This window comes from Nematolebias whitei, chromosome 5 (assembly GCF_014905685.2).
Source record: "Nematolebias whitei isolate Nwh7 chromosome 5, NemWhi1, whole genome shotgun sequence".
NCBI lineage: Eukaryota > Metazoa > Chordata > Actinopteri > Cyprinodontiformes > Rivulidae > Nematolebias > Nematolebias whitei.
In genome coordinates, this window is record NC_056502.1 from 36,858,824 (window position 1) to 36,872,726 (window position 13,903).

The following is a 13,903-nucleotide window of genomic DNA, read 5'->3' on the forward strand; positions in this document are numbered from 1 at the left end:
AAACGTGCAGGGTGGTGTATCTCAGGGACCAGGGTTGGGAACCACTGATTTAGAGGACTTTATGCCATTTTGGGGGGCTACACATATGAAAACACAAATGTTTTTTTTTTTTCTTATTTACAATTTGCTTTTGCACACAAAATAAATACTTGAGCAAATGAAGAAAATGTTTATATAAAGAGTAAAGAAAAGGTGCAATGCTGGATGAAGAGTATGGCTCATCTATTCAACATATTGCATTGAAAAGATGTATTTTGTGTTTGTTGTAAGTATATACATTTTCTACAGAAGACACATGTACTGGTACACATCAGCACAACATGCAAGGCCCTGATATATGTAATATAACTTGAAATTAGCCCTTTAATCAATTAAAAGTGATTTTAAAGTTAACTTTTTTATTTGATTAAGCTCAGTAAATGTTAGAAAATATAAATTTGGTTAAGCAAAAGTGCAAAATACATGCCAAAAAATCTGTGCTGTATGTTGAACATACAGCACTATCTATGGAAGTTTTTCTCGAGAACAGAAAAGTTTGTGAGGTGTATGTGATGGGTTAAAGAGTGGAGGTGTATAAATGGGGCTTCATGCAAACTCAGGTAAAGATGTACCTGGGGTCCTTTTGATGACGATCAATGGGTTGAATATGTCTGGTTCGAGGTAAGGTGAGAAAATGGCTGCAACCAGATGGTGGGAGGAGAAAAGACAGAGATCGATCTGATATGGTGAAATGGGAAAAAAGAAGGGAAACACAAACAGAGAAGGAGGGTAGAAGACTGGAGACAGATTAAATTAATCTCCTAGGGCCTGGCATCCACATATGCAAGAGTTCGGGTCTTAGGAGGTTAAAGGTAAACAGATGAATATTGGAAAGTTGAGAGAAATGACCAAGAATGGGGATTTCTCTAAATAAAAAAAACACTGAGTTCAGAAGAAAATTATGTAACTATTAAATGATTTTTCTTTACAATCGTAAACATCTTTCAGTGGAAATCTACAGTATATTGAGAACCTCAAGAAAGTCAAGAAGGAAAAACAAAGAAAGACAGGAGGAAAAGCACCTCCTAGAAGGGCTGGGCGATATGAACCTAAATTAATATCTCAATATTTTTAAGATAAATCACAATATACAATATATATCTTGATATTCCAACATCTGCTAAGTTCATGGCAAAAACCAACGCAGACATGTTCCTGTTTTTAGTATTTTACACCATTTTACAATGTAGCTGTTTTTTTCGTTTTTTTTAAACCGGTGTAAATAAAGGTTGAATGAATTAATGTAATTTTTATATTTATGATTGTCTACTGTTGTCATCATTCTTTGTTAAAAAAAAAAAAACAGGTCTCTCTTGTAAATGAGTCCTCGAGGCTCAATGAGACTAACCTGTATAAAGGCTGAATGAATTAATTTTTTTCTTTCCCAAAAGTAATAACAAAAATATATTTCTGAGTCAAAGCTTAGTCCCAATTGTCACACAGACATATTTATTAACAAACAGCTGAAACTACAATGTCTAGAAAATAATCCATTTACATATATTAAATAATATTCCTCTTAAGCTGCTCCGCCTTCACGATGTTATCAAGCGTGTGTGAAGCAACACGTGAGGGGCTATGTTTTGGGGAAGGATGGGCCGTGTGAAGTTCGATGGGCAGATCAAGGAGAACTACTGTACACGGATTTTTAAGTCTTACAGTGAGAGGTAGCGCCACATTAATAAAGCAGTGGCTTATCATATCGCTAAAGACACGGTCCTTAGCGGCTAACAAGATGGCTAACTTTAGCTGTCTGTTAGCCGCTAAGCACTGTGTCTTCAATATGATAAGCTGCTGATGTATTAATGTGGAGCTACCTGTCACTGTAGCTCTCATATGGCACAGCACGACTAATTTGAGTTTTGACCCATGGTTTGTTTCAGGGAAGGAGGCTGAAATCAGTCAGAGCTGCAGGTTACAACTTAACTTATAGCACTGTTTTAAATGGTGAAGAAAATTCGTAGTGCCGACCTTTTGTCAGAACTTGTTTTCGGCATTGTCTACAGAAAACATTTTTCTGCTGCTCATCTGACAAATTAAATCCAAACCATCTCCAAACAGCCAGTTTTCCTTTTTGCTCAGTAACAAAGCTGCTCTTGATATCATATCTCCTGTGTTTACTTGTTGTGTTAACCCCCCCCCCCCCCCCCACATGGAGAAGCAGGAAGCGTGCACATGTGAGGAGTTGGGTGTTTAATTTAATGAGGGAGAAGGAGGGGCCGTGTGCAGTTGGCGGTGCAGACGAGAGAAAAATAACTACTGTACATGGATTTTCAAGTCTAATAATATTTGCGATGTTTGGGATAGAGCCATTTTAACAATCGTAATTGAAAATCTCGCGATACATCGAGTATATTTGATATATCCCCCAGCCCTACCTCCCAGTAAGATACACTGTGTGTGTGTTTAATTATTGTAAGAATCCATCTGAAACAAAGTAACATTGCAGTATCTCATTTCCTGTTACTTTCAACCATTTTCTATAAATAACCTGATTTTTATTAATTAAAACAGATGAAATAGAGTTAAGTAAGTGCTGTCCCAGACAATTTAGATAAGTGCATTTTCTGCATCTGACACTGATTTAGGCTGAGCCTTAGAAATATCAAATAAAGTTAATTGGCTGAGAGAAAGTAGCTGCGGGATGGCAGTGCCAAAGCTCTGATTGGACTCTTGGACCAACATTTTCCAACGTTCACAAAAATATAAGTGCTGCTGGAGGATAACCAGCAACTTTCCTTTGAGCACATCTTCTATTCAAGCAGAGAAATACACAATGATCCTTGCTTAATGAAGAAAATGCAACACTGGCTACAGAATTTTGGCAAAATTTTAACCTCCTCTGGTTCCAAAATGCAAAGTCAATTGCTCATTTGCCCCATGAGTATGAGGGAAGATTGCACATCTGAATATGAGATTAAAAAAAATTGTATATTTAAAAATGTATATATTTTTGGCACAATCATTAAAAACAATCAATATCAGTTTAAAAATAAATTTATGCTAAAATAATGAAACTTTTATTCTATAAATGTTTTTAGCAAGCTCTCATTTCTTTGTGTTTTTGGACATATTGCAGTAAGTCATTTAATAAGGGTAAAGACAACTTGATATGCAGGATGTAAGGCAACACAATTCTTACAAATCAGTTTCAAGTCTCATATTCAGTATTTGGTATGACCGCCTTCATTCTTTAAAACAGCCCAAACTTAGGCAAGCTGTCTTGTTAAGCCACACTTCAGGACTAAATTTCGAGGTCTCTTAAAGGACTATTCAAAGCTTTTTTTCTAAATGTAGGCTATAGTTTTTTAATGTTTTCTGTCAAGATTTTGACACACAGCTTCCATAATGTTATCTGAGATCCAGACCAAGTTTTTCATTCCACTGTCTTTTTCTAGTCAGGTATGCTTCCACTATTTTGTCAAATTTGCATTAAGAATGAAGTTTATGGTACTTTGTGTCTTCATAAGCTGGTTATTTTGACAAGGTCTCCAAAGTACTTGGCTAAAGTGAAGCCCAAACCCAGACTGGGCCTCCACTGTAGCAAGTCACTGCTGCAAATCTGTAGTGACCTCCCCAACTTATATTCAATTCAATCAATAGAAGTCATCTCAGGGCAATGAACAGAAACATTCATATGTAAAAATAAGTTACCTGAAACATTCATATATATAAAGTAAGTACCGATATATAACATTGTTTAACATAGGAGCAGACTGCTTCAAGTCTTAACTTTGTTACAGTCTCTCATCCTGAGCAAGCACGAAGGCAACAGTGGAAAGGAAAAACTCCCTCATGAGGAAGAAACCTCCAGCAGAACCAGGCTCAGGACAAGCGACCATCTGCTTCGACATGCTGGATTTGAGAGGAACAGAAACAAAATAGCAGGTCGAAAATCACTGTACAGTAGTCCCTCATTTATCGCGGTGGATCCGTACCCTGAAGCCCGGCGATAAGTGAAAAACCGTGAAGTAGGAATAGTAGTACAAGTAGTAAGTAGTAGTTTATTTTAGTGTGTGTGTGTGTGTATATATGTGTATATATATATATATATATACACATATACAGTGAACCCTCGCTATAACACGGTTCACCCTTCACGGTCTTGCTGCTTCACGGATTTGCATCGTGCATTGTGTTCTGCATTCTGATTGGCTAAAAAGTCTCTCCAGTACAGTAGTTATTTGAAAAAATGTTTATACAGTACTTTTATTTGTTAAACAAATGCTTGGGCCTGTAAAAAGGTTTTGTTCTTTGGTTTGAATGTATTATGGAGTATTTCATTGTATAATAATTGTAAAAAAAAATAAAGGTTACTACTTCACGGATTTCGCCTATCACGGGTTCTTTTTGGAACGTAACCCCAGTGAAAAATGAGGGTTCACTGTTTATGGCATTTTAAACCCTTCCCACACTCTCGTTTCTAAACTCTAAACGCTCTAAAAGAGCACAAAACGTCATGATTTCAGCTCTCTGCCTCCTCTTTGCCACGGCTGCACTCTGCAATCTTGGCCACGCCCACTTCTCCATTGCAGAAGGAGATCGACAGAGGAGGAGGAGCTGCAGGAGAAAGTTTCTCCTGCAGAGTTGGCTGCACAAAGGTGTAGCAGGTGCTAAATAATTTAAAATAATTCATTTTAAATAAAAATCCCATGTCGATTGTGCGGCTCATCCATCAATCAGACAATTATGTGTCATGTCCAATCATACTTTGAAAAACCGTGACAGAGCGACTCCGTGATAAACCAACTGTGAAGTAGCGAGGGACTACTGTAGTATCAAATGAAAACTATTCAATTGTATGCATTTGCAACTACTCATTTTAAGAAATCAGGTCAATTTGTTCTCTAGTAGTCTAAACTTATAGCTGCATAACAAGCCAACCCTAACTATAGGATTTATCAAAAAGGAAAGTCTTGAGCCCAGTCTTAAACTGGACAATGTGTCAGTCTTACAGACAGAAACTGGAAGTTGGTTCTACAAGAGAGGAGCCTGATAACTGAAAGATCTTCCTCCCATTCTGCTTTTGGAAACTCTAGGAATCACAAGTAAGCCTGCAGTCTGAGAGTGAAATGCCCCGTTAGGAAAATATGGAACAATAAGATCTGTAATAGAAAATAATACAATATAAATATTTTAATTGTGAGTCCTCACTCTATAGGACTAGTACATCTGATTTTGAGTGTAGGCATTGAAAAACTTCAGCTATTCTTGATTTCCTAGTTTATGAAAAGCTCCTTGCACACTAGAGCTCCACAATATGACCTTAAACACGAGCCCAACGTTAAGCTGCTTCCTGTGTTCCTGTGTTGATGTGAGGTCTCAAAAATGAGGCCAGCATCATGGGAGCATAGGAGGTGTGTAATGTAACTCAGGGGCTCTAATGTGGAGCATGTGTCAGATGTCTCCCATTCTAAATCCCACAGTCAGCTGGTCTCAGACCATCTGTCATCACCACATCACACCCTCGAGCTGTGATGCTGACTGGCTTACCCTTTCATAAATCGGTCTGTAACTACGACTTGGTGGTCCAAGTAAAGTTTTGACTTTTAGGAAATGCATTTTTGGCACCAAAAATGTGATTCTAGAATTCTCGGTGGAATTGTGAGCCTGTTTTATAGTTTTATCTAAAGAAATTACAAATTACCATACTAACCTTGTGATAACTAAACACGACAGCAGCAGGTGCTCAAAGATATTTCGGTATTTGTTTCTTTGTCTTTATGTCCCTAAAGACAACAATGACTAATCCATTGAGTCCAGTGTCTTTTATGATTGAACACATTCTAACTAACTGTTAAGTAGATCATTTAAAAAAAACTGAGGAAATTCTGACCTCTAAAAATGGTCAACTACAAAATTTAGACTAAAGTTATTAAATAAAAAAAATATATATATATAATAAAAAATCTATTCAATTTAGTTTATTCATATATCACCAAGTCACAACAGAAGTCATCTCAGGGCACTGAACAGAAACATTTATATTATAAATGCCAATTAGTAAAGTTCTCAATCTAAGGAAGGAAGCCAGCAGATTGTGTTGAGTCTTCATTAAATAACAACCAAAGCCTACAGAAAAACTTTAGAAAACTTTCAGAAATCCTGGAAATATATTTATCAAGACTTCTTTAAAATACCTAAAGAAGGTCTTGGATGTAAAAAATAAATAAATAAATAAAAATAATAAATACAGTAGTCCCTTGCTACTTTGCGGTTCGACTTTTGCAAACTCGCTCTTTCGCGGTTTTTAAACGTACGATTGTACACGACACACGACTGTCAACTTTTATATTACTCACGTGATTGGGATGCACAGGATAAAAAGTTTACGAAAAATATGTACTTTGGACAGGTGCCGCCATAAGCCTACGCTGTAAAACACACCAAAAGAACTACACTACCCAGAAGTCAACAGTGCTTCCGGCTGCTGCTTTCTGTTGAAATGGAGGTGAAGTTTAGCAATGCAAAGTCAGAAGTAACATCTATCTATAAAGCTCACAGAACTGGCAGGAAAGTCCTGAAGCTTCCTGATGCTCATTTATCCACACACAAATCAACCTGGACTGGGCGGTGGGCTTCGTCACTGCAGGGTAAGTCTGCAGAACCAGAACCAAGCCCGACCAGAACTGAGCTGCTGGTCTGCAGAGCTGGCAAGTACCCATACAAAATTTAACAGTACTGTACAGTACATATACGTTTGCTGTTAAAATGACATAGGTTTAAGAGTTTAGAGCATTGTTAAGAACATTGCAAGAGTGTGGGAAGTGTTTATGAAGCCTTAAAATATATATAAATACTAAAATAAATATAGCTTTCCTACTTCATGGTTTTTCAGCTATCACAATGGTGTCTGGAACGTAACCCCTGCGATAATCGAGGGACTGCTATGAATAGTAGCTCAAAACTTTTGCTTCGCACCTTGCTGAATGTGTGCTTACCAAAATCTGGTCCCAAACATGTTCACAAGGGTGTGTGTGTGTGTATATGACACACAGTAACGCTAGAGGAACTGCAAGGCCACAGGTAGGTCAAGGTTTCTGTTGCGTAATAGAAAAAAATGGAGCGGCCCTTCTTGTACTTCACATCGTTCATCTGCCTCCTACTATTGAGGCAGCACATGTCCTCATACTTAACGAAGGCAATGCAAATCTAAAATGAGCTACATTCTACTTAACATGACTGATTTTTAAGTCACCTGTAATGTTGCTATGACTCAGCAACTAATTTAAAACATTTATTTTTGTAAATTTCTATTCAAGAGAGATAAGACAGCATCTTAAAAGTGTTCAAAAACTGGAACATTATGTGTTTCTCAAAAGGTGATTATAAGTATTATAAAACAGGCACTGCATGGGTCAGTTGTCAGAAAGGTAAGCTCAGTTGTCTTTAACATTATTACCTGGAAGGTGGAGGAACACTTGGAGAGCGCGACCGCGCCCGGTTTATTTCAGCTGATCGAGAGCAGTGGTTGGACGACATCACCTGCTCAGGAACAGACAATGTGGAGCTCTGGAAGTCTCTTCCATTTGACCGATAGTCTGAAAAGATACAAATTGGAAAAGAGAAGTCTGAAAAAAAAAAAAAAACCTCAAACTGAATCATTTAAATGGCTCTTTTTTAATTTGCAGTGTGGAATTCCATTATGCTTAACTTGATAAAATATATATCTCAGACAATGAAAATTATGGAAATTATTAATGTAATGTATGTTAAAGTGAGCCAACTTGCTGAAAGTTAAACTAAATGTCATTCTACCTAGGGGATAGATTCTATAGGGTTGATATGCTGATTCCCTTTATTCCAAAAATGAGAACTAGCTTTCCATAAACTTGCATTTCATCTGCTGTGTTAACATCGTCTATTAAACATGAAAATGGCTTTTAAAAATCTGAAACATTGTAATGATTTTTTTTTCTGCTAGACCGATTAGTTCATCCAACTTGAAAGAGTTCATTACTAATAATCAGACATGGCTAGAAACTGTGCTTAAGGTCAATGCCTAGCACTATTAAAGCTGATTGATGTTCATTAGAGTGTGTAGCACATTAAAATACGTAAAAAAAATACCTTCAATGAAAGGTTAGATGAGCAGGAAAGGGAACAATTTGGATCATTTGATAAAGAAATCTTGTGATAGGAAACACTCTAGCTTGATATATTAGTGGATGAAATAAAACTAAATGTTAAAAACTTACTGATTCCTTTTTATTTTAAAAGTACATTTAAAAATAAAATAAGCCTAATACTAATAGTCCACTTTTTTCAAAATGATCAAGACCTGGAAAATGCTACATTAAAAGTTCATACTTTTCAAGATTGTACAGGAATCCTGTTACACATTAATGGAATAACAATCAGCAATGGAAAATGTGATGGTATGTCCAGACCAGTGTTTTTGTCTGTTTAAGCTAAAAAATACAGTAGAAGGCCGAATTCATGTGTATACCAAACTTACTAAACTGTTTTTAATAAGGTTTACCTGTTATAACTCCTACTCCATCTTCACAGTCGTAGTCTGATATCTCACTGTCGCTTATCCTCTGGGATCCTTTGAGATGAAGAGATAGCGAGAAAGTGTGGGAGATAGGAAAGAGAGATGGTAAAATGAGTGAAAAATAATTTTATTCCCTTGTTCATGGTCATACTATTGATCATAAGAACACAGTTTATTCTTTGCACATTGTATGGTAACTTGTAATGTTGATAATAAAAACTCAACTGACACATGAAACAATGAAGCATTTCACAGCTACAGTAAATATCCACAGATTATTCTTTATTTTACCTGAAGTACCTGTGGTTTATCTAAAAAAGTAGGAGGTGCGTGACATAACACAACAGCTCTTTCTTCTTTAACCCAAGACACACACACACACATGGCACCAACAACTCTAAGCACATCCTTCCATCTCCAGTCCTCGGTCAGCTTAAATCAAGTGGACATGCATGCTTTTTCAGAAATAACAAGTGCTGCACTCTGGCAGCACCACTTCCAATCTCTCATCTCAGTTGGCAGAGAACTTTTTACAGCTGTCAGCTCTTTCACCTCTCACTAATACAAACACACAAAAAATTGTTCTGGTGAGCAGCTGAAAGCCTTAATCAGCCAGAAGAAGCAGCACAATAAAGGAGTTTGGTGTAAATCACACTAAAATAGTCATCTGAAGCAACTGGTCAACAATCTAGTAGTGCACAGCCATGACAGAAACCATGCACATGTGTTGCAGGCTTTGCATTGTGTATTAATAATTTTTAATTTACAAAGATGATTTATGTTTTTTTTTCATATTTAAGAAAAGTTTGTTAAATACAGTATATTTACAATTCTTCACATTTTGAAAAATCAACCCATTCTTTCACTGTTTTAGCACACTTTTAGAAAAATACATCCAAGAAGTCCAAATACAAGCAAAGAATAAAGATCAACAGAGAGTAACATCAATACTTTTTGCTTCAGAAAAAGGGGAAAGATTCTTTAGCAATACAGAACACTACAGGGATACTACACAATAAATACAGGGTACATCAGGGGCTATATATGGGGTATTTACAAAGTAATGTATTGACTAATTGCAAAGTATATAAGGGTAATATACAAGGTAATTACAGGGTAACATAGAGGGTACATATGAGATTACATACAGGGATATTGCAAGGTGTGCAGGGTAATTATCAGGTACTTACAGAGGTGCCTACTGGGTATGCACAGGCTGTTTACAGGATTGTGGTACAGATAAGTATGTGGTATGTACCCTATAAGTACACGGGGGGGGCGGAATAGAACACTTTAAACTAGTGCTTGTGTCTGCTACCATAAGTGGATTTAAAACCAGTGTGTTAAAGTTTACAGCGGCTCTCCATCTTCAATCAATCCATTGAGGGCAGCAGAAGTATGCACTTTTATTGACAAAGGGTGGGGTTAGGGTTTGGAGTATAAAGATCCCTATTTACTGCAGGTTGCAAAGTATTCACTCCCCCACCCCCCTCCATAGAATTTGTCAAAGGTATTTTAGAGACTCACAGACATGTGAAAGAAGGTGCTGTGGTCAGATGAATCTATAATCAAGCTTTAGTAACACCATGTCTGGCACCAACCGATACCTCTGATAATGCTGAGAATATCATCCTTGCAGTGGAACAAGGTGGTGGAAGCATCGCTATGGCTGTGCTTTTTTATTCCATCAGCAGGAGCTGAGAAACTGGTCAAAAATATTGACTAGTTCTTGAGGAAAACCTGTTTGAGTCGTTCCGAGATTTGATACTGGAATAGATGTTCACTTTCCAGCTGGAAAACAAGTCTAAACTCTGTGCTAAAGCAAAACTTCTGTGGTTTATACGAATCTTAGCCTACTTGCACATGTTGGCCTTAAAATGGAATGCTCCTATTATACTAAAAACAATTGTGACACAGAAAAGATGCCTTATTATCAGTACTTAAAAAGTGTATACTGTATATTTATTTCATTTTTTCACCAAGGATGCTGCCCTTATCTTACAAGCACTATGCATTGTGGGACAATGACATACATAGTTTGCAGTGGACTAAAACATAAAGAGTTGAGCTTAAACAGTCAGTTATTAATCTGTGTGCTAATAAGCATTGTTGTGTGCTGTATTGCTCTGTGGTCCAGGTGGAATGAAGTTTAGCTTAGACAGGCAGCACACAGTAAAACAAGCTGCAGATAATGTAAGGATGTGTAAAGTAACAAAATATGTATCAATCTTCATTATTATATAGCATACAGTAAAATGCAATATTTAGTATACATAAGAAAATGATTTCATCCAGATACTTGTGTGACCAATTTGTACTCTTTGCAGCATAAGCTGTCCAATAAGCTGCATAAACACCAGCTTTTCTAGCCAGATTTCTCCTCTTCATCCGTTTGGTCTTCCTCATTTTTATTTGCAGACCGAGTCATTTTTGCATTCTGCTCAATGTCTAGGCTCTCTGGCTGAAATTAGAAGGACTAAATGGTAGACGTGCAAAATTAATGTTCAAGCTGGATGGAGCTTACACTGGAGCAACATATCTGAATACCTAGCAGGGTAAACATGTCAATGTGACATTAATGTTTAAATGTTTTTATAAAAACTTTAAGGTAAATGTCAATCATGTATATTGTTAGAACTCATCTGGAATCACTTTAAGATAAGACAGCTACTGTAAATCTCAGACCTGAATCCAACTGGATCTGGAGGGATTTCAAGATGGCAGCAGTGATCCTATTTGAAGGTGGAGCAGCTTTGCCATGAGAATGGAGCAAAAGTTACATTAGATACAGTATATGTGCCAAGCTTATGGAGACACTGGAAGAGATTTGATGCAAAAAGTGGATCAACAATCTATTGCCTTTGGGGATGTGTGAATAATTGTATGCACAGTTTTTTGATTGTTTAATTTTGTTCATGTTCTTATTTGTCCATCCACCATAATTCTTGTGCTTATCTGTGATTGGCTGTAGAGGTGACAGGTCAAAGAGGGAAACCCAGTCATCTCTTTCCTCAGTCACTCTGTCTAGTTCCTCCTGAAAAATCCCAAGAAGTTCTCCGGACAGAGAGGATACATAATCTCCCTCAACGAGTCGTGTCTACTTCAAGTTCTTCTCTCAGTCCATTGTGCCAGGAAAACCTCCAGAAGGAGGGAGGAAGAATCTACCCATAAGCACGAGCCCAATCACTTCAGCTGATCACCTTTTCATGAGGAGAAGCAGCAACTCTAATCCAAAGTCACCCCAGATGATGAAGCACCTCTTTGCTAAAGGTAAATCTAGCTGCTCAATTATCTATAGAATTGTCACCTTAACAAAATAAAGGTGTTTTAGTATCTCCATAATGCTAGGGGTTATTTTATCTGGATCATCAATCCCTGGTAGGATCTTCACTGGTAAAACAGCTTCAGGGAAGGAGTTAAACTAAATTAAATTCAAAGATTTTGATGGTAGAAGGCCACATAAGATGGGCTACCTCACCCAGATTGGGAAAACAAGGTCACCGTTTTAGAGCAATGCCTGGTGGCTGAGCGTTGGGTCTGAGGGCTTGACCAGATCAAGCTGGAAGAAACGACAAGAAGCTACTGTATCTCCGTGTTGACCCACCACCTGCTGGGACCATAATCAAGGTTGGTTGCAGTGCAAACTGGGTGGCAGGCGAGGGCAGTGCCTTAGGCATTCTGATTTCCTGTGTCCCAAACTGGCTATGCAAGATTTTTGGTCAGTTTCACAATAAAATATATTTTAATTGTTTTAAATGGTAGTTCTGTTGTGTAAATTAAAAGACACAAGTCACCTAAATTATTTTTAATTTCCAGAATATAAGGCAACCAATCAAGTGGAGTGTACTCAAAATCATACCACCCACCCCACCCATTGACTGGTAAAGCATTAATCCCCATAGCCACCATACTTTTTCAGCCCACTGTGAAGAGGTGAGGAGAAAACACTAGGGTGGTCTTTAGGTTGCCAATGCTGGGAGTGCAGTGGCCTTTACCTGAGTTGTGTGAATATGAGCCCTTGTCTGTAAAACAAAAGCAGCATGATTGACATGGCACAAACAAAATAAATAAGGAAAAACAGAAATATGACATTTCTGTTTTGGTGTGTTTTGGTACATACTTATCAACATTTGCTAAATTAAAGTTTACTTACTATTATCAATGTGGCTAAATAATATTTTTTATTGTAGAACTACGGATTCTGTCAAAATGTTCAGTGGAAAGACATTTGATAAACAGATTCATAAAAAAGAGACTGTGTTACTAACTTTGCAGCCGCCGTGTGGGACTCTCTCCATGAAGCTGCCTGCGCTGTGCATTTGGGGAGGCACGTGGAAGTGGGATGGATGACACGTCGTGTGTTTGTAGCTTGTACCAGTGAGGCTCGTCATCTAAAAGAGCCGTCTCCAGCTCAATAAGGATCTGCCAGAAGAAAAGCACCTTAGTAAAATGTTTTTTATAAACATGCCAACACTTTAATAATTTTAATGAAAAACTTTTTTCAGTGGGAGGCATAGTGACACAGTTGGTAGAGCTGTTGCCTCTCAGTGAGAAAGTTGCTGGTTCAAATCCCGGCCAGAGATCTTTATAGGTGGAAATATCCTGATGCATGCTCAATAATCCAGGTAGAAAAATCTAAAAAAGTTAAATCTGGTCCTCTGGACATTCAAAAAAACAAAACAAAGCAAATCAACAAAATATGTAGAAACGTTTCGTCTCTCATCCGAGAGACTTCCTCAGTCTGAGGAGCTGTATTCAGCTCAGTCTCTTAAATAGCACCTTCTCAGAGTGGATCAACCAGTTTGCTGCTGACAACCAAAACCAGCTGATCACATGCTCAAGAAGGACCATCAGCCTAACAATGGATCATTAGCACACTGATGGCTGTTTACTGTTCACAGAGGGCTGAGTGATACTAGCAATCACAGCATTGTAAGAGGGGGACAGTTGAACCCGGAGGCCTCCACCCCTGTTTAATGATGGACGATTTCTTTTCACAAAGATGGCCTCCTTTACTCCTCTCTCAAACCATTGTTCCTCTCTGTCCAGGATGTGAACATCTTCATCCCTGAAAGAGTGACCGCTGGCCTGGAGATGAGTGTAGACCGCAGAGTCCTGGCCTGATGATGTTGATCTTCTGTGCTGGGCCATCCTTTTGGCCAGTGGCTGTTTTGTTTCCCCGATGTAAGACTGATCACAGCCCTCCTGACACTGAACAGCATACTGAACATTGCTCTGTTTGTGCCGGGGGACTGGATCTTTGGGATGAACCAGTCTTTGCCGTAATGTATTTTGGGGTTTAAAAGCCACTGGGACGTTATGTTTAGAAAATAAACGTCTCAGTTTCTCTGATACTCCCTCAACATA

The 13,903-nt window shown here is 37.9% G+C and overlaps 1 protein-coding gene across 1 annotated transcript in view; it reads right to left on the reverse strand.

Annotated features, from left to right (window-relative positions):
• rims2a (regulating synaptic membrane exocytosis 2a) overlaps positions 1 to 13,903 on the reverse strand; it is a gene marked incomplete in the record, with an annotated part of 256,836 nt that overhangs the window by 94,748 nt on the left and 148,185 nt on the right. The window contains 4 exon segments of the mRNA XM_037676440.1: positions 612 to 677; positions 7,442 to 7,580; positions 8,522 to 8,590; positions 12,805 to 12,958. Of these exon segments, the coding sequence (XP_037532368.1) occupies positions 612 to 677; positions 7,442 to 7,580; positions 8,522 to 8,590; positions 12,805 to 12,958 (428 nt within the window).